General features: G+C 47.0%; 1 protein-coding gene across 2 annotated transcripts; it reads right to left on the reverse strand.

Moving 5' to 3' along the window:
* Positions 1 to 1,626: 1,626 nt before the first annotated feature.
* On the reverse strand, positions 1,627 to 13,729 carry HSPA13 (heat shock protein family A (Hsp70) member 13). 2 transcript variants are annotated; one of them, XM_073584475.1, is made up of 5 exons: positions 13,517 to 13,729; positions 11,742 to 12,082; positions 11,275 to 11,488; positions 9,670 to 9,837; positions 1,627 to 3,593 (listed from the first exon to the last, which is right to left on the reverse strand). In XM_073584475.1, the coding sequence occupies exons 2-5, from the start codon at positions 12,024 to 12,026 to the stop codon at positions 2,950 to 2,952; spliced, it is 1,311 nt and encodes a 436-aa protein (XP_073440576.1). In that variant the 5' UTR covers positions 12,027 to 12,082; positions 13,517 to 13,729; the 3' UTR covers positions 1,627 to 2,949. The 2 variants fall into 2 exon arrangements, with proteins under 2 accessions (XP_073440576.1, XP_073440575.1); XM_073584474.1 differs by having other exon boundaries at positions 13,407 to 13,729.
* Between the last annotated feature and the right edge of the window lie 6,573 nt (positions 13,730 to 20,302).

The following is a 20,302-nucleotide window of genomic DNA, read 5'->3' on the forward strand; positions in this document are numbered from 1 at the left end:
GCTAGTTCTGCCACTTTGATGTCACCTTTTTTTTGTAACTTTGGGTTTCATCCTCGATTCTCTTCAGGGCAGGTGGAGTCTTCTGCCTGCCCAGGTGTTGACACTGTGGTGGAGAGAATGCACCAGATCTGGGATCAAGTGGTGGATAAGTTGTCTCTCTCCCAGGAAAAGGCCCAGCGGTTTTCCAACCGGCATAGGACCATTGGTCCCCAGTTTAAGGTGGGTGATATGGTTTGGTTGTCATCAAAGAATATCTCTATGAAGGTGGCTTCTCCAAAGTTTAAACCTAGATTTATTGGACCTTACAAGATTTTGGAGATTCTTAATCCGGTCTCTTTTCGATTGGCTCTTCCTGTTACATTCAAGATCCATAATGTGTTTCATAAGTCTCTGTTAAAGAGGTTTTTTGAGCCAGTAGTTCCTGTGGTGGCACCTCCTGACCCTGTATTGGTTGAAGGTAATGTGGAATATGAGGTTGAGAAGATACTGGATTCTCGTCTGGCTAGACGGAGACTCCAGTATTTGGTTAAGTGGAAGGGTTATGGCCAGGAGGACAATTCTTGGGTCTCTGCATCCGATATTCATGCCGAAAGATTGGTTCATGCTTTTCATCGGGCCCATCCTGATCGCCCTGGTGGCGTGGATGAGGGTTCGGTGACCCCTCCTCAAGGGGGAGGTACTGTTATGAGCTCATTTTCTCCTTCACCTTTGATGTCCGATGAACTCCCTCTGCTGTTGAAAGGAGGTAGTGAAATTGATTTGGATGGGAAAAACCTGTCATCTAAACAAGTGGAGTGTGATTGGACATCCGGAATCTGAGTGGATATAAGGCCGCCGACGCCCTGCTGGTGATCCTTTCTGCTCTGAGCTCTGGCCTCCAGTTTAGTCCTGTCTACTAAAGCTAAGTTATTGCTCTTCTATTGTTCCATGAGATTTTGTCTGGTTTACTTAGTGTTTGTGTTCAGCCAGCCCTGGTTGGGACTGGCTGAACTCCACTTTTGTCTCTGATCAGTTGATCTCTTTTCTCTGCTTTTAGAATACACCTGAGTGCTGATATAGTGATTTTGAAGTCTAGTGACTTCAGGACCTTTTCTATCAGACGTGTTGGACATTATTTTTGGCAGGGTTTTTGCGTGATTGCAGACAGTTGCTTTTCTTTCCTGTCCTATCTAGTTAGTGAGGGCCCCATCGTTTGCTCAGCCTGTCTTTCTGTCTGTGTTTTCATCTGTTTTCACCGTCTATTGCTTTGGGGTCTGCTCTGGGGCAGTTTAGATTTCACCTTTCTTTCTTTAGGTTTTTTTAGTTCTCTGGCTGTGAACGAGGTGTCTAGGACCACCGTAGGAACACCCCACGGCTACTGTTAGTTGTTGTGAATAGGATCAGGGGTCTGCAATCTGCTAGCTACCAACCTCTCCGGTTTTCTGGACTTAGCTTGTATTTTTGTTTTTTTCCTCCTCCGGTGACTCATTCATAACAGTTCTCCCAGCATTCCATTCGAGCAAGAAAAAGAGTTCCACCTGCTGATGATCGGTGCATCCCAGCGGGTGGACACCACCGGTCGGTGAACACAAGGTACCCTCTGACACCCCCTGTAATGTTTTGTCATTTAAAGAAGAACGAATAAAATACGAAAAAAACTGAGAAAAGTTTAATTCCCTTTAGATTCATGTCAGACCATGTACAATCCCTGATCGACATAAACGATACTGCATATAGTTCTATACATCGCTCAAAACTGAAAAATAAAAAATAGGAATGGCAGGTCGTCTGTGCATTAAAGGGAACCTGACAGGAGAGTCATGGCAGGACTACAGGGGGCATGGGATACAGACAGCTAGAATGGCACAGTTTTTCTATTTTTCCATCAACGATGGAACGGTATCAGGTTTGATGTGTGGTTTTCAGTTAGCATAACTTTGTGGTAAGTCTAGCTTTTATTTTTTGCTTCACAGTGTTTTTCAGACGGGTTAAATAATTTTATATATTGATAGATCAGATTTCTGTGTACATGGGTGCCCAAGTTAGTAAACCACCAGGATTGTGCCACTTAGGCCGGGATCACACTACCGTGTGTGATGCGAGAAACTCGAACGAGTCTCTCGCATCAACAACCAGCGCTGCCGCCGGCACTCAGGACCGGAGCTGCGGCTGCATGTATTTTTATGCAGCCATACGCTCTGGTCCGAGTGCCGGGCATTGATGCGAGGGACTCGTGTGAGTTTCTTGCATCACACATGGTAGAGTGATCCCAGCCTTACAGCGATAGACAGCAGAGTTTAGGTGGTTAATCTCCAATCACTGCTGTTAGAGCAGGTGATGGTTGTATAACACCAGCCAGATACTACAGTGCACAGAGCAGGCTCAGCTCCTGAGGCCGCTCCATACACTCACACCCAACATACAACAGGTAGTTGCATTTTGGGCTGCCCCTGTGGCACAGATTTGAACTTTACACCAACTAGGAGCATAAATTTGGGCTTTAATTTACATCAGAATCTGGTGTGAGTTATTTTATATTCATTGCGCTTGCTGGTGCAACCTCCAGAGAAGCTACACGACTTTTAAGAAAAGTGTAGAGATTGGTGGAAAAAGAGTCAAAAATCTGCTACATTTGATGCCACATGTTCCTCCGCGTTTTACTCTGTGCAATTTCAGAGAAAACAAGTCCCTCTGGCTTCACCGCACCGATCTCCTGACTAGTCCCCTTTAAATATACAGATTTACATTCAAGTAAGGCTCATGGACTGTGGATACGAATGATATCATACAAACCAAAGAGTAATAAATATATAGAGCAGGATTATAAAGTGACGGCAGGCTCCATATGTGTCTTTTTCTCACATCTTTTAAAAAAATAAATAATTTTTTGGAGGGTAGGACTGAAAATAAGATAAAGTGTCAACTCTGATGTCGCTCTTAAATACATTCTGGAATCGGTACAAAGCGGCTTCAGTTAAAGTTAGTTTTCCTTAAATGTCTGTTAGGTATTTCTATGGCACTGACTTGAAGTGGCCAGGATCCCCCCACAATGCCTGCTTGTATAGCCACTCCTGTGACCACAGCCAAATCCGGGTCTACAGATGTATTAGGTTCTTTGTCAAAGTAGTCGCTGATAACTTTGCGTATGCGGGGTATGCGAGTGGAGCCCCCCACAAGGACAATTTCATCCACTTCATCCTTTTGGAGGTGTCCTTCCTTTAGCACTCGCTCAATGGGCACCAAGATCTTTTGGAAAAGGTCTTCGTTCAGATGCTCAAAGAGCTTTCGTGAAATCTCAGCTTCAAAATGGACCTGCTCCATATTGCTGTGGTCATGCAGACTGTCCTCCTCACGCCGTGCGGCTTCCTCCATGGGTGGCATCTTTTCGCCCTGCTCATCCGCTTTACTTGGTTGTCGTGTGGGCAATGTCAATGGCATACGGACCCAGGAGGAACTGTACAAGGTGAGGTTCAACTTGACTGCCTCCACGGACTGCCGAAGTCTGTGGATTTCTTCTTTCAGTGGAGGCAGTGACCCGTATGTGGTATAAATACTGTCATATAAATACTGTAGAAGCCTGTGATTGAAGTCCTGTCCGCCGAGCTTATTGTTACCTGAAAGGATACAAGAGACAAGTAAAACCAACTCCCAAATAGGTAGATCTCTTGAACCCCTTCCCGGGGTATACATTTACATTTTACCATTTCATTATACTTACAATTTTTCTTTATATATGTATAAAAAGGAGATAAAAATGATCTGGCAAATCAGTGTGATTAAGATAACAAATAGAGGGATTTTGGGTTCTTACCGTAAAATCACTTTCTTGGAGCTTTCATTGGGGGACACATTACCATGGGTGTATGCTGCTGCTAGGAGACTGACACTATGCAAAACAAAAAACTTAACTCCTCCCCGGCAGTATACACCCACCGACAGGCACCAAGTACCTCAGGTGGTGAGAAAGCAGTAGGAGAAGCAACCAAAAAAACTATCAACATATGTACCAACCCAACAAGGGACTCGAAGACCCAACACGGTACAACTTAAACAGGGAGGGTGCTGTGTCCCCCAATGAAGGCTCCAAGAAAGAGATTTTACGGTAAGAACCCAAAATCCCTCTTTATCGCCTTATTGTGGGACACAGATTACTACCTTGCAAAGGTGTGCAAAGACGACCAGGTCGCGGCTCTGCAAAGTTGTAAGGCCGAAGCCTGGTGTCGTACAGCCTAAGAAGCCCCTACAGCCTGGGTGGAGTGGGCCGTTTTTTCTGAAGTCGGTAGGCTTCCAGAATGGTAGAACGAATCCAGCGAGTGATTGTGGATTTGGATGCCGGAAGCCCTTTCCGGCGACCTTCAGATATGACAAGCAGGGAATCGGATTGGCGAAGCGAGGCGGTCCTGGCAAGGAAGACATGCAAGGCTCTGACTACATCCAGTTTGTGGAGCTACTTTTCCAGAGAATGATCAGGTGCAGGACAAAACAAGGGAAGGACGATATCCTCGTTAATGTGAAACGAGGATAGCACTTTAGGAAGGAAGGCGGGAACTAGCCTGAGCACGACCTTATCCTGGTGGATTAGGTACGGGGAACGACAGGATAAAGCCACCACCTCAAACTCTCCTGATGGATGTAATGGCGATTAGGAAAGCCACCTTCCATGAGAGAAGGGACAGAGGAATGTCCTGGATAGGTTCGAACGGCGCCTTTAGGAGAGCGCCAAGAACGAGGTTGAGATCCCACGGATCTATCGGAGAATGATGAGGAGGAGCCACATGGGCGACTCCTTGGAGAAACGTCTTCACCTGCGGTAAGGAGGCCAGATCCTTCTGGAAGAGGATCGCCAGAGCAGATACCTGGTCTTTGAGGGTACTGAGGGACAGGCCTGCACCCAAACCGGACTGGAGGAAGCCAAGTATTGAAGGAATGGAGAACGATAAAGGAAAAACATTGTTATCCTCGCACCAACGGAAAAAAGCCTTCCAGTACCTATGGTAAATGCGGAAGGAGGCTGGCTTTCTAGCTCTGATCATGGTTTGAATGACCCGGCTGGAAAACCCTGATTCTCTCAGAATCGTGGCCCCAACGGCCATGCCGTTAAACTCAGAGACTGAGAATTCTGGTGGTAAAGGGGACCTTGTGAGAGAAGATCTGGACGGTCTGGAAGCCTCCAGGGAACATCTGCGAGCATGTTCACCAACTCCGCATACCAAGGTCGTCTTGGCCAGTCTGGAGCCACCAGAATTACTGGAATGCCTTGCAGTCGGAACTGGGACCATGGAATTACCAGGGCGTCGCAACAGACGGCTAGAGGATCCCTGGACCTGGCTACAAAGTGAGGGACATTGTTGTTCATCCGAGATGCCATGAGATCGACGTCCGGGATGCCCCAACGCTGGCATATCTGGTTGAAGACTGTGGGGTGAAGTGACCATTACCCTGGCGACTCAGGAAATCGGCTGCCCAATTTTCCACCCCTGGAATGTGGACGGCGGAGATTGCCGGAACATGACGCTCGGCCCAACGCAGTATCTTTGCCACTTCTGACATTACCTGCCTGCTGTGAGTACCGCCCTGATTGTTTATGTACGCCATGGCCGTGGCATTGTCTGATTGAATGCGGACTGGTTTGCCTAAGAGGAGAGGCTGCCAACGAAGTAGAGCAAGGAAGTTTGCTCTGATTTCCAGAAGGTTGATGGGAAGCAGAGTCTCCTGGGCGCTCCGGCGCCCTTGGGCCATTTTCCGATGGAAAACCGCCCCCCCATCCTAGGAGACTGGCATCGGTGGTGATGACTTGCCACTGAGGCGGAAGAAAGGACCTTCCCTGGAGAACTGACGCCGGCAATGTCCACCAAGTCAGCGACTGTCTTACTCTGAGCGGAAGAAGAATGGGACGGTCCAGAGAAAAAGTCTTGTCCCAGACTGAAAGGAGGAATAGCTGGAGAGGGCGAGTGTGAAATTGTGCGAAAGGCACTGCTTCCATGGAAGCTATCATCTTCCCCAGGATCCTCATGCAGGACCGAAGGGGAACGTCCACGAACGTTTTAGGGACCGGATCCCCTTGCAAAGGGCTGAAAACTTGTCCTTCGGTAGAACCACCCAGGCTAGAACCGTGTCAAATTCCATGCCCAAAAAGGTCAGACGCTGGGTAGGGTGCAGGATAGACTTCTCTTTGTTGACTATCCATCTGAGGCGGCCGAGAGCATCCAGGGTTATCTGAAGACAGTCTTGGCGGGACGAGCCCTTGATCAGGAGATCGTCCAGATAAGGGATGATGAGAATCCCCCTGGATCGAAGGATGGCCATGACTCTTACCATCACCTTCGTAAAGACACGGGGAGCGGAGGCCAGGCCAAAGGGAAGGGCCGTGAACTGATAGTGATTGTCCTGAATCGCAAAGCGGAGGAATCTCTGATGTTGCCGACAAATAGGGATGTGGAGGTAGGCATCCTTTATGTCCACAGAGCAGAGGAACTCTCCATGTTCCATTGAGGCTATTACCGAGCGCAGGGACTCCATCTTGAAGTGGAGGACCCTCACATGGCGGTTGAGCAACTTGAGGTCCAAAATTGGACGAAGAGAGCCGTCTTTTTTGGGACTACGAAGAGATTTGAGTAGAACCCTGAAAACCGTTCGTTTGAAGGAACGGGAACGACAACCCCGGCGGAAAGGAGGGAGGAGACTGCCTGAAAGAACCCTGGAATCTGGGACCGCTGTCTTGGGGGTCGAGACAGGAAGGAGCGACTGTTTGGGGAGGAAGAAAATTCGATTTTGTAACCGGAAGTGATAATTTCCCTGACCCAAGCGTCGTCGACAACAGACAGCCAAGCGTCCTTGAAAGAGGAAAGTCTGCCTCCCACCCTGGAAGAATTTCCAGGTGGGGGTGACCCGTCACTTAGAGGAAAATCTGCCGGACCGGGAGTCTAAAGACCTGGAGGGCTGACCTCTTGACCTCCAGCGGGGAGCAGGTTTATATGATGGTTTCCTCCGGTCCCTGGAAGCGGAGGGCTGGTCATGCTGGGATGAACCTTCTGTGGAAGAGAAGGGGCAAAAGGACCTAAACGGCCGAGCAGCCTTTTTGTTGAAAAACCTTCTAGGCCAGGACTGAGGAAGGGAGGTACTTTTACCACCAATGGCATCCGAAATTATCTGATCCAGCTTGGCGCCAAAGAGCTTAGAGCCGTGAAACGCCAGGTTGGTGAGCGACTTTTTAGAGGTGGTGTCCGCACTCCACAACTTCAACCAAAGGATGCGGCATATGGCTACTATGTTGCTGTTAGCTCTTGCTACACACCCGGCCGCGTCTAAGGAAGCGGCCAAAAGGTATTTACCCGCATAATTAATTTGGTCTGCCAAATCTGCCAGCTCGTCCTGAGGTGCTGCCGCTAAGATGCCCTTGCGAAGAATTTTTGCCCAAGCTGAAATGACCTTGGCCACCCAAGCGGAGGTGAAAATAGGACAGAGGGAGGCGCCGGATGCCTCAAAAATTGACTTAGCCAGAGATTCTATTTGCCTGTCCGTCGGATCTTTAAGCGAAGCTCCGTCCGGGAGGGATAGAACCATCTTGGAGGAAAGACGGGAATCTGGAGGATCTACCTCAGGAGCTTTGGTCCATTTCGTGACTAGATCCGCATCGAAGGGATATAGCACATCTAAATACTTGCGGCCTGAAAAACGTTTCTTAGGGTGTTCCCAGTGATTGGCTAAAGAAGTGTCGAACTCCTTGTGATTAGGAAAGGTTCGAGAGGGAGGCCTCGCTCGCTTAAAAGAAACAGAGCATTCCTGAGGGGGTGCCTTATCCTCCTTTATTTTGAGGGTTTGGAAGATAGCCGATATGAGACTATCCACCATGTCCCGTGTTCTAGCCATGTTGTCCGCCTCCGAGTCATATCCGGATTGGGAATCATCGTCTGACCTATGGTCGTCTGCTGATGAGGGAGACGAGGAGCGTAGCCTGGGTGAAGCGGAAGGACCTTACGAGCTGGAAGAAGAGCCAGACAGGGCCTGCTTCCTAGAATCTCAACCCGGCCTGTCTGCTTGAAGGTCGCGGTCAGGAGCAGGCGACTCACCGTGAGGGGCGGTCGGCGCACAGGTGGCTGTAGATAGCTGAGGTAACCGTTCTAAGACCTGGACCAGAGACTGAGAAACTTTAGTCAAATCAGAGACGGACAGACATTGCAACGGCCCACTCGGGGTGGAGTGCTCCTGGGGGGCAGACATGGTGGAAGGGCTGCAGGACGGGCAGAAAGGAGACGACTGACCTGATGTCCACCTCTTTTTACAGCGCGCGCAGGCGTAGTGAATAGCGGTGTATCTAGAACAGAGAGCCCTTGCAGAGTTGGCCAAAAGTCCATGCGGCAGTAGCACTAAACTGATAGCTCCCCACGGCAGTTCCCTAAGTGTAGCGTCAAACTATAGTAGCGCCGAACCTACCAAGGTTCAGATGCAGAGCAAACACCTTGTGTCCCCCAAGAAGAGATCCGGTGTAGGGAGAGAGAGTGATCTCATAGAAATGACAGGCAAAACGCTAGTGGTGGGCGGAGCTTAACAGCCAAGCCGCGTGATTAGCTGAAGACCGAGGGGGGGGGCACGGCTAGAGGGGGAGACTGACAGCGCCGAGGAGAAAGCAGCCACGTGATGGGCTAAAAAAGGCGCGAATAAAGCGCGCGCAGAGAGGAGGAAGGCGCTTGCAAAATGAAAGTGAAAGCATGTCTCCCCCCGGGACTAATGTCGGACGGCGTAACCGGCGCCGTGAGGCCGCAGACATGTGAAAGATTTATCACAAAGGTCATGTCACTGAGGTGACGCAAAAACCAAGAGTGTCACTCATTTCATGAAATAGACAATCATTTTATTAAACATTGATAGACATACAACCATTAAAAACCGTTGCCTCAAACCAACACGTGCATAGGTAGGAAAAACAGCTGATGAGGGATACATTGTACAACTAGAATTGTATCAAAATTTTGAGTAAATTACTAGAGTATCCAAAATGTCTATCAATGTTTAATAAAATGATTGTACATGGTGATTGGATCACTTTTACTGCATTTCGGGGGGGGGGGGGGGGGTGTGCAGCAATCTAAATACGGCGTTTCTGGTTTGGTGATTTTATTTTGCTTTTCAGCATTTACCATAGGTGTTAAGTAATTTTATGTTTTGATGAGTCAGATGTGGCAATACCAAATATGTTTATTTCAATTTCTTTTTTTTTTTGTGGTGGGTTGAAACTTATGTTTATTTTTCAGTCTCCCTTAAAGACTTAGCAAACCAACAGTATCCCACAACTCCTCTGCGGGGTTGCCAATGGGCTGACAGAGGATGATCGCTATTGACAGTGGCAACTGCGGAATTAAAGTTCTGGGATCAGAGCTAGGTCCGGTTGGAGCAGCTGAGCAGGCTCCGGTAGAGGATGGCGTGGACACAACTCCTGAGCCCGTGCCATTATGAAGTCGTTATTGTGTAGGAAATCCCATCCAATCTGGGCATACAGTTAAAGTCGTCTCTGTTGGTATTAACGCACACACTCAACAACATTCAGAAGAGGAGGTGTTCAAAAGTATGTATTGTATGTATGTATGTCTTCATGAGGAGCACTGATATGCAATCTGTGTGATCCCCATAGGCTAATTAACCTGACTAATTGGCCCTTGTTATACAGTGGCCACAGCTGACAGAGGCTCTTACCCGCCATGGATCTCGTTAGGAACATCCCTCCTTGCTTGTTCAGCAGGGAAACATCCAGGGTTCCTCCTCCCAAATCCACCACCAGGACATTGAACACATCAGCCTTGTGTAGTCCGTAGGCCATGGCTGCTGCTGTGGGCTCATTGATGATCCTCAAAATATCTAGACCTGTAGTGTGGGGACACGGATATTAGGTGACACTCGCATCTTGGTAAAATACATCAATGACAAGGACCAAAGCCACCAAGGCAGGGAAGTTTCATGTTTGTGATATACCCTGGAGATCAATCTCATAAACAAGCTATTCAGATGATTAGGTCACTGTAATGAAGGGACAAGTCGCCCTCACCTGTGACAGATAAGGATTTTTTTTTTTTTTTTTTTTTAACTGAAGCAGCCATTTTTTTGAAAGCCATCACTTCCTTTTTCCCCCCACCGGTGTAGCCAAATTAGTTCTTTACATTCTTGTGAAATAAGCTGTACTTACCTAATTACATTTTATTATACCTCTCTGGGAGGAGATTTATTAAAGAAAAAAAAGGTAATTCTTCCATTCTTTTCCATCCTCCCATTAAAAATTTTGCAAGGTACGCCATGCAGCACAAATGACGTCACGCTTAGGATTACAACAATACCAAATTTATATACTGTATATTTTTTTTTTTTTTATTTTTTGATGCACTTTTTAGCAAGAAAAAAAAAAAAAAAGGTGTGTGCGTCTCATTGTCCAGAGTCAAAAATGTCAATATTCGAGGCGAACACTCACACCACGTCCTTCCCGATCACTGAGAATACTGTGTAGCAGCACAGCTCTCTCCCTTCCTGCCCGACAATGATCAATGCGATCGGTGCAGGGCAGGAAGCTACATGGACATCACTACAGCTGTACGGATGCTGCAGTTCTATTCAAGTCATGGCATCAGTCCCATGCCTGGGAGGAACAATAAAACGTGGACAGGTAACAACAATTATGATTAAATTGTTTGTCTGTTTTTGCATAGGTAGCCTATTTGACTCCTCAGCCTGTGGTAGATGGTGGACTCAGAGATAGTAGTTAGGCATCCAGCTGCCACAGTAATAGAGCACCCCTCTGTCTAAACTTCTAGACACCACATGAACATGATATTAAACTGCTAAAATAAGGTTTATGTAATTCCAGCTGTTGACTGCCTGTCAATCACTGCTAAGCTCCTGAGGTGGCAACACAGACTACACCCCATTTATGCCAAGTTAAAAGGTTCTGCAGCACCTCAACCAACACCAATCCTTAGAAAATTCTAGATGGGGTCTGACTTCTAGTACCTCAGCTAATCAGAATGGCTGATTAATAAAACTGCCCTTCAGAACCTCCCTGAATTGCATTTGGTGGCTCAGTGGTTCGAATCCCACCAAGGACAACATTTGCAAGGAGTTTGTATGTTCTCCCCATGTTTGCGTGGGTTTCCTCCCACACTCTAAAGACATACTGATAGGGAATTTAGATTGTGAGCCCCATCGGGGACAGTGATGAAAAAAATGTGTGCAAACTGTAAAGCGCTGCGGAATATGTTAGCGCTATATAAAAAGATTATTATTATTATAATTATACAACTCTGGACCACAAACCTGCGAGATTAGCCGCCTTAACAGTGTAGTTGCGCTGTCTTTCATCGAACTCTGCCGGCACTGAGATGACGGCTTTCGAGACAGGAAGACCAAGATACTCCTCCGCCATCTTCTTTAGCTTTAGAAGCAGTTGAGAGCCAATGTACTCCGGGGTCACTGTAAGGGTCTCATTGGTTTTGATCGAATATACAGCTTCCCCATTCTTGTAGAGAACCTGAAATAGAAGAGATCAGATTCAACCCGGTCCACAGGGTTCTGAATAGACATTTGGACCCGACAACCATAGAGCTGGAGTCTGTAGACAAGGCTGTCAAGTGTTTTGAATCCCAACTAGCAGCTTTGGGCCACAATACGACAGAACACATAATACTCAGGAACATATGGATTCATTTTACAATTATAAAATTACACATATGTACAATTCTCCTTTACTGTACTGACATCTCCTTCCCTAGCACCTCTCTCACCTTGAATGGATACCTGTCACTTTCTCTTTCCAACTCCTCACGGGTAAACGTTTTTCCAATAAATCTTTTGGCATCGTAGATGGTGTTCTGTGGATTGGAGTCACCGAGCTCCAGGCCTTCGTACCCGGCGTACACGTCGTCTTCAGTGAAGGACACTATGCTCGGTATACTCAGATGTCCGCTGCTATCAGCGATGACTTTCACTTCTCCTGTGCCAGGACGGAAGACGCCAACCGAGCAGTATGTCGTTCCAAGATCTATGCCAATCACCTTTGGAGTAGGCATAGGGAGATACTGCTGTGCCAGGTAGCCCGCCAGGAGCAGAGTCAGAATAGCAGAACCTGGAATAAAGGGAAGAAATGGACATAATCATATGACTGGCTGGGTAAGAGGAGCCTTCACCATGTAGTGTATACTGCAACATAACCAAGCAAACAGAAACTCATAGCATGCATAAGGGCACATGGGCAAGTGCCAGAAAAGATGCACAGCTGCCCTCTTCTACTAAGTGGTTAAAGGGGCTGACCAGGACTATTATATATATATATTTTTTTTTTTACTATGGCCATAAGAACTAACAGGCAGGTAGCTGCTCCTACCGACGAATCAGCTGCTCCACTTCTTCAACAGAGCAGGTCGTCTTCTTCCAGGCTGCTCTGACAATGCTGACAATGGGGCGAGCTGCCGACACCATCCTGACTGGCTGCTGATCATGCTGGCCTGTACTGCTGCACCCCTAATTATCCTGGATCATTTACTCTGTTGATCTTAAAACCTGTCCCGTGTGCTAATTTCCATGTAAAATGCTTTCCCATGGGGGGGGGGGGTTGTAATAACCTGCGGCTCACGTGTATCTCGTGTCACACAGCAATGCCACTTGTCCAACACTATTGGATCACAACATGACTAGAGAAAAAGTCACCGCCCCAAAATCACACAGATCAGGGACCAATATCCCAAATGGATGAACTGTCCATGACAATCAGATTCCAGCTGTCATCTCTCAGCGGTACAGCCGAATCAGATTCCAGCTGTCATCTCTCAGCGGTACAGCCAAATCAGATTCCAGCTGTCATCTCTCGGCGGTACAGCCAATCAGATTCCAGCTGTCATCTCTCGGCGGTACAGCCAATCAGATTCCAGCTGTCATCTCTCGGCGGTACAGCCAAATCAGATTCCAGCTGTCATCTCTCAGCGGTACAGCCAATCAGATTCCAGCTGCCATCTCTCAGCGGTACAGCCAATCAGATTCCAGCTGCCATCTCTCAGCGGTACAGCCAATCAGATTCCAGCTGCCATCTCAGCGATACAGCCAATCAGATTCCAGCTGCCATCTCTCAGCGGTACAGCCAATCAAATTCCAGCTGCCATCTCTCAGCGGTACAGCCAATCAGATTCCAGCTGCCATCTCTCAGCGGTACAGCCAAATTTCAGGACTCATCTTTCATATATAACATCCAATCAGATTCCAGCTCTCATCTTGCACAGACCCTTTGTGAAATGAAAGCTGATAGTTTATTGGATGCTGAGGACAACCACTCTCAAGTAAGTTTTGATAACCTGCCCCTTCTCTACCTGTGGTACGTTCCTCCATTCTGTATTATTTGTACAGCTAACACCCTTGGTTCAACTTCTCCCCTCATTGTCATCCTCCACAGAACTCACCCAGTATCGTCATTTCCCCGGCCATGGTCCCGGTGTACGCAGATCTCTACCGTCTCTCACTTCCTACAAGAGGAGCAGCTTCCTGCGCTGCTGCTCAGTGATGACTGTACCTTATTACACACACAGCCGCCAGCCGCGCTGCATGCTGGGCCTCTTCAGTACTGCGCGTCTTCACGGACCGGCATTGCTGTGCGCATGCGCAGAGTTGGAGCATGACCAGGGCGGCGCACGTAGAAGTGGGCGGGGTTACAAGCCCTCGGTAGCGCCGACGTCAGTGATGCGAGCTCACAGTGAGACTGAGCGTCCTGTCGCCTCTGAGTTGTTTCTCCGGCAGCCATTTTGTTGTAGTCCTAATATATGCGCCAGCAGAGGTAAGTGTAATACAGGTGTGATCACCTGAAAATGCGCGAAACACTGGAAAAAGACGTACATGTAAGTCACCCTGCTGTCCCGCAGGAGAAAGGAAAATAACCATGCAGAGAAGCCATTTTCCTTATGAAATATCTTTTCAGACTATACACATTTTGCTCGGACTGTCTTGAATTTTAGACTTCATAGATTTTAAAGAGTGTGTGTGATGGGAAATGCCCCAGCATTTACTTTACTGTGTTTGAATCAGGCAATCACAAGCAGTCAACAATGGTGGGAGTTGTATTCCGCACCCGCTGTGCACATCATGTGTAAAATGGCGTGGACTCCAGCGTAATTTTGATAACCAGCAAACAAAAAGCCCAAAGCTGGGGGCTGATGTTACTAATCTGTGAAAAGGGACAATACCCCATAAGGGTGCCAAGCTATTAATAACAGCTCACAGCTATTAGCTTACCCTTTACTGATGAATATAAGGGGATCTCCAGTAAAAAAAAAATGACATAGGGTCCCCCAATAAAATCTAGCCAGCAAAGGGTAAACAGACAGCTGTGGGTTGATATTAATAGCCAGGGAAGGGGCCATGGATATTGGCCCCCACCCACGATACCAACATCAGCCCTCAGAAATGGCACATCAATTAAATGTGCCAAATCTGGCGCTTAACCTCTCTCTTCCCACCTTCCCTGGTATGGTGGCAAGTGGCTTAATAGGGTTGGGGTTGATGTCCGCTTTGTATTTTCAGCTGACATCAAGCCCAGAAGTTAGGCTATGTGCACACGTAGTGAAAGGTGCTGCGGATTAGCCTGCGGTTTAGCCCTGCGGTTTCACACCTGTACAATGGAGAAGGTGTAAAACCGCTGCAGATTCCGCACAAAGAATTGACATGCTGTGGATTTGAACCCGCAGCAAATCCGCAGCATGTGCACAGCGTTTTTCATTTTATCATTGAAAACAATGGTACTGTACAACGCAGCTAAATCATCTGCGGTTCCGCAGAGCCAAAAACGCTGCGGATCCGCAGCAGAATCCACAACGGGTGCACATAGCCTTAATAATGGAGAGGCGTCTATAAGATGACCCCATTACTGACCCCATAGTCATATTGTAAGAAAGACACAGCAAGAATAAAGTCTTCAGTGACCTACAGTGACGTCATGAAGGTTAACCCACTCGCACTGAACTGAGCATGGGAACAGCTTCAGTGACTGGTGATATCCTTAGTGATGTTACCGCTCGTCATTGAAGCTGCGCTCTCAGCAGCTCAGTGTCTCTTAGATGTCAGGGTGAACTGTCGCATCATCCCACCGATCATCAAGACATCCAGATGTAGCAGAGATGGATTATGGCTTGGGACAAATGGATTATCTTCTGGTCAGACAAGTGAGCAATATGTGTTTGATTATTTTTTGACCTTACGCTGGTCACTGAAGCTGTTCCAATGCTCAGTTCAGTGCGAGTGGCCCGATGAACTGGGTTAACTTTCATGACGTCACCGCTAGCACAGTAAGAAATTTCTCACGTTGCTAACGGGGATTTCCTTGAGGTCACCATAGTTCATCGGCCTTTTTCACAATGAGCTGCTCATGGGAACCGCAACTTCAGTTACCTCAGTGACATCACCGTAGGTCACTTTCACTATGGGGTTAGTAATGGGGTCGTCTAATTGACGACCTGGGCTTGATGTCAGCTGCCAGTACAAAGCTGGCATCAACCCCAACCCTATTACCACACTTGCCATCGAACAAGTGGGAAGAGCGAGGCTGAGCTTATTGATGCGTCATTTCTGGGGCAGCTGATGGATGATGTTGGTAGCTTAGGAGGGGGGGACAATATCCCTGGCTCCTTCCCAGGCTATTAATATCAACCCCACAGCTGTCTGATTAGCCTTTACCATTTTTTTTTCTTTATTTTACACACGATGTACTTAGCGGGTGCTGAATACTCCCATCATTTTCACCTGATTGCGCTGAGCTCAGGGAGTCCAGGCGACAATTATGAGAGCTGTCTTCAGCACCTGGGAACAGCTAACTGTACTGCTTTTCCCGGGTGGCGGCACGTGTCATATGGACAAACGAACAGAAAAGGGGGAGACAGGGCGCTTCCAATGCGTAGGTCTGTATGGAAAGTAGATGAGTGCACAGCAAGTGTTAGGCTCACCTGATAGGGTTGTGAGAGTCACAACACCTATAATCGCATAAAACAGCTGCAGCAGTCTGCTCAAGGTCCAAGGACTTGGTACAAAGAGAAGGCTGGTAGTGCAATAAGAGACTGCGCTGCTCTGGTAGAATTCAAGGTATCTTTATTGCCAACGCGTTTCCTGAGCCAGTCCCAGCTCACTTCATCAGGGCATGTTACAGAAGTTCATTGCAGGGGTATATATACACAAAAAAAAAAAGGGAGGCGCCAAGAATAGTGAGGTGACACGTCAGCATGGATACATATACGTGAATTATACAAAACAATAAAACTTTATTACAACCATATTAAAAACGATGTTTAAAATGCCATAAAAAGAGTGTTGGTATAAAAAACGTGATTAAAAAATAAAAAGACACAGGGGAGATCACGATATAAAAGATTAAAAAATGGCTCTTGAGTCCTGGGGTGGATTAGAACTTGCCTCAGAGGATATCACTCATGGTATTAGGCCACTATGCTACATGTGAAACTGGAAAGTAAGGAGAAAATGGTTAAAATCATGTGGAAATAGCTAATACTAGTCTCAAATATCTTTTTTCTAGGTGGAGAAAAGAGAAGAACAACAAGAAGAAACTCTCTGGAATAGGTGATATAAAAATGGTTAAAAATTGAGTGTTAAGACATAATAAAAATAAAAAAATAAATACCGTATTTTTCGGACCTTAAGACGCACTTTTTTCCTCCAAAATTTTTGGGGAAAGTGGGGGGTGCGTCTTATGGTCGCAATGCACGGTACCTGATGCGGTGGTGGCAGCGGGCGAGGCTCTGCGGTGCGGTGGTGGCAGCGGGCGGCGCTCTGCGGTGCGGTGGTGGCACCGGGCTGTGCTCCGGTGCAGGGGCGGCGGCTCCGCCGGCGTTTCTTCGCAGCCCGGAGGCCCCCTGCACACCCCTTGCTGGGCGCCGCCATGTTGCGGTGGCCTCCGGGAGCATGGACGCCGGCAAGATGGCCGCCGGTCCGGGGACAGCGCATGCGCAGCTTCAGATCTCGTGCCGAGATCTCGGGGGAGGAGATTCAAATCTCGGCAACGAGATCTCGTCCCCCGAGATCTCGGGACGAGATCTGAAGCTGCGCATGCGCCGTCCCCGGACCGGCGGCCATCTTGCCGGCGTCCATGCTCCCAGAGGCCACCGCAACATGGCGGCGCCCAGCAAGGGGTGTGCGGGGGGCCTCCGGGCTGCGAAGAAACGCCGGCGGAGCCGCCGCCCCTGCACCGGAGCACAGCCCGCTGCCACCACCGCACCGCAGAGTGCCGCCCGCTGCTACCACCGCAGAGCCCACCTGCCCCAGCCCACCTGCCCCTGCCACAGCTGCCCCTGCCACAGCTGCCCCTGCCACAGCTGCCCCTGCCCCAGCCCACCTGCCCCAGCACAGCTGCCCCTGCCCCAGCTGCCCCAGCACAGCTGCCCCTGCCCCAGCTGCCCCTGCCCCAGCTGCCCCTGCCCCAGCACAGCTGCCCCTGCCACAGCCCAGCTGCCCCAGCACAGCTGCTCCTGCCCCAGCCCACCTGCCCCAGCACAGCTGCCCCTGCCCCAGCACAGCTGCCCCAGCATAGCTGCCCCTACCCCAGCACAGCTGCCCCAGCACAGAGCCGCCGCCACCGCACGAGCCTGGACCACTGAATGACCCTGTGACTACTTCTCCACCTGTGCGGGATCCCTTCCCGGGTAAGCTGAATTCGGACTGTAAGACGGACCCCCATTTGACACATTATTATTTTTTTCCCTATTTTCCTTCTGAAAATTGGGGTGCGTCTTATGGTCCGGTGCGTCTTATAGTCCGAAAAATACGGTAAATAAATATGGGTGAAAAAAAAATGCATAAAAATTTTTTTCTTTAAAAAACGAAGATGATGATATAAAGGAATTGAAAGGATAAGATATTAAAACACAGGTTCAAAATAAAATCAATAAAAAACATCATTGATGATATTAAGACCATTGGGCTCAATAGATTTGAGTTTGTAGATCCAAAAAACTTCCTTTCTGCATAGTGATTGAAACCTATTGGGGATGTGGTCTGGTATGTGATCAGTGGGATAAATGGTGGCTTTACTGAAATCTCTGGAATGTGTGGTGTCAAAGTGTCGTGAAAGTCCATGTTTTTGGAAGCCTATTTTGATATTGTGACGGTGTGAATTCATGCGACAATGTAGTGCTTGTGTAGTGCGACCTTCATACAATCTGGGACAAGGACAGGAAATGACATATATAACATGAGAGGAATGACAAGGGAGGTGGAATTTGAGGGGAAATTTTTCAAGTGTAATGGGGTGGACAAACACAGACGTGCAGTGTGAAATGGTATGACAGCTAGCACAATTAGGACGGTGACACTTATAAATCCCTGGTGATGAAATGGTATGGGTAGTAGGCTTCTGGGGTAGAAGTCTACTTGGAGCCAGAATATTCTTTAATGACCTGGCCTTTCGGAAGGTGATAGCAGGTTTGTCTGGAAGGACCCCATTAAGTATCGGGTCCTTCTTAATGATGGGCCATAAATTATTTAGAACATCTCTTATCCTGTTCTGTTGTGAACTGAATGTTGTAATAAATTTTGTTCTAAAGAGTTCAGCATCATCTTTCTTTTGTTTAGTCAGAGATTTGCTGAGGAGAATATTCTGGTTAAAATTTTTAAAAACATTAACACATGTAGAACTAATGAGTTTTTTGGGATACCTCTGAGCAAGGAACCTTTCCCTCAGGACCTCGGATTGTGTGTTAAAATCCTCATCATTAGTGCAGTTCTTTCTTATCCTTTGGAACTGATTGTGAGGAATATTAAAAAGCCATTTTTTGTAGTGTCCACTCTTAAAATGTACATAACTATTAGAATCCACCTCTTTAAAAAACGTTTTACTGCAAATCTTGGAATCCCTGATGAAAAATGTGATGTCTAAAAAATCCATGGACTGATTGTTAACATGTGGAGTAAAAGTCAAGCCCCATGGATTATTCTGGATGGAACAAATAAGAGCACCCACATCTAAAATGTCATTGTCCCAGATTAAGAACAGGTCATCAATGTATCTTCTGTATAAAATGATGCCTTTATTAAAAGTCTCATTGGTGATAAAATTTTGTTCAAAGACCCCCATAAAAAGATTTGCATACGTAGGTGCTACTCGTGATCCCATAGCGGTCCCACGTGTCTGGTGATAAAATTCCCCCAGAAAAGTAAAAAAGTTATTATGCAAAATAAAATCCATCCCTTTGTAGATAAAAGCTTTTTGTGCAACAGATAAACGAATGTCTGATAAAAGGAACCTGTTAAAACATTCAAGACCCAACTCAGGTTCAATGTTTGTATATAAAGCTGTTGCACAAAAAGCTTTTATCTACAAAGGGATGGATTTTATTTTGCATAATATCTTTTTTTACTTTTCTGGGGGAATTTTATCACCAGACACGTGGGACCGCTATGGGATCATGATTAGCACCTATGTATGCAAATCTTTTTATGGGGGTCTTTGAACAAAAATTTATCACCAATGAGACTTTTAATAAAGTCATCATTTTATACAGAAGATACATTGATGACCTGTTCTTAATCTGGGACAATGACATTTTAGATGTGGGTGCTCTTATTTGTTCCATCCAGAATAATCCATGGGGCTTGACTTTTACCCCACATGTTAACAATCAGTCCATGGATTTTTTAGATATCACATTTTTCATCAGGTATTCCAAGATTTGCAGTAAAATGTTTTTTAAAGAGGTGGATTCTAATAGTTATGTACATTTTAAGAGTGGACACTACAAAAAATGGCTTTTTAATATTCCTCACAATCAGTTCCAAAGGATAAGAAAGAACTGCACTAATGATGAGGATTTTAACACACAATCCGAGGTCCTGAGGGAAAGGTTCCTTGCTCAGAGGTATCCCAAAAAACTCATTAGTTCTACATGTGATAATGTTTTTAAAAATTTTAACCAGAATATTCTCAGCAAATCTCTGACTAAACAAAAGAAAGATGATGCTGAACTCTTTAGAACAAAATTTATTACAACATTCAGTTCACAACAGAACAGGATAAGAGATGTTCTAAATAATTTATGGCCCATCATTAAGAAGGACCCGATACTTAATGGGGTCCTTCCAGACAAACCTGCTATCACCTTCCGAAAGGCCAGGTCATTAAAGAATATTCTGGCTCCAAGTAGACTTCTACCCCAGAAGCCTACTACCCATACCATTTCATCACCAGGGATTTATAAGTGTCACCGTCCTAATTGTGTTTGCTGTCATACCATTTCACACTGCACGTCTGTGTTTGTCCACCCCATTACACTTGAAAAATTTCCCCTCAAATTCCACCTCCCTTGTC

The sequence above is a fragment of the Dendrobates tinctorius genome, unplaced genomic scaffold (assembly GCF_039654945.1).
Source record: "Dendrobates tinctorius isolate UK_male_01 unplaced genomic scaffold, ASM3965494v1 ptg000084l, whole genome shotgun sequence".
Lineage (NCBI taxonomy): Eukaryota > Metazoa > Chordata > Amphibia > Anura > Dendrobatidae > Dendrobates > Dendrobates tinctorius.

Coding starts and splice junctions, on each gene's coding strand:
- HSPA13 (XM_073584474.1), bottom strand. CDS start 13,431: ATGGCCGGGGAAATGACGATACTGG. Junction 11,489..11,741: donor GTGACAGGTATCCATTCAAG/GTGAGAGAGGTG, acceptor CTTCTATTTCAG/GTTCTCTACAAGAATGGGGA. Junction 3,594..9,669: donor CCTAACGAGATCCATGGCGG/GTAAGAGCCTCT, acceptor GTATCCTTTCAG/GTAACAATAAGCTCGGCGGA.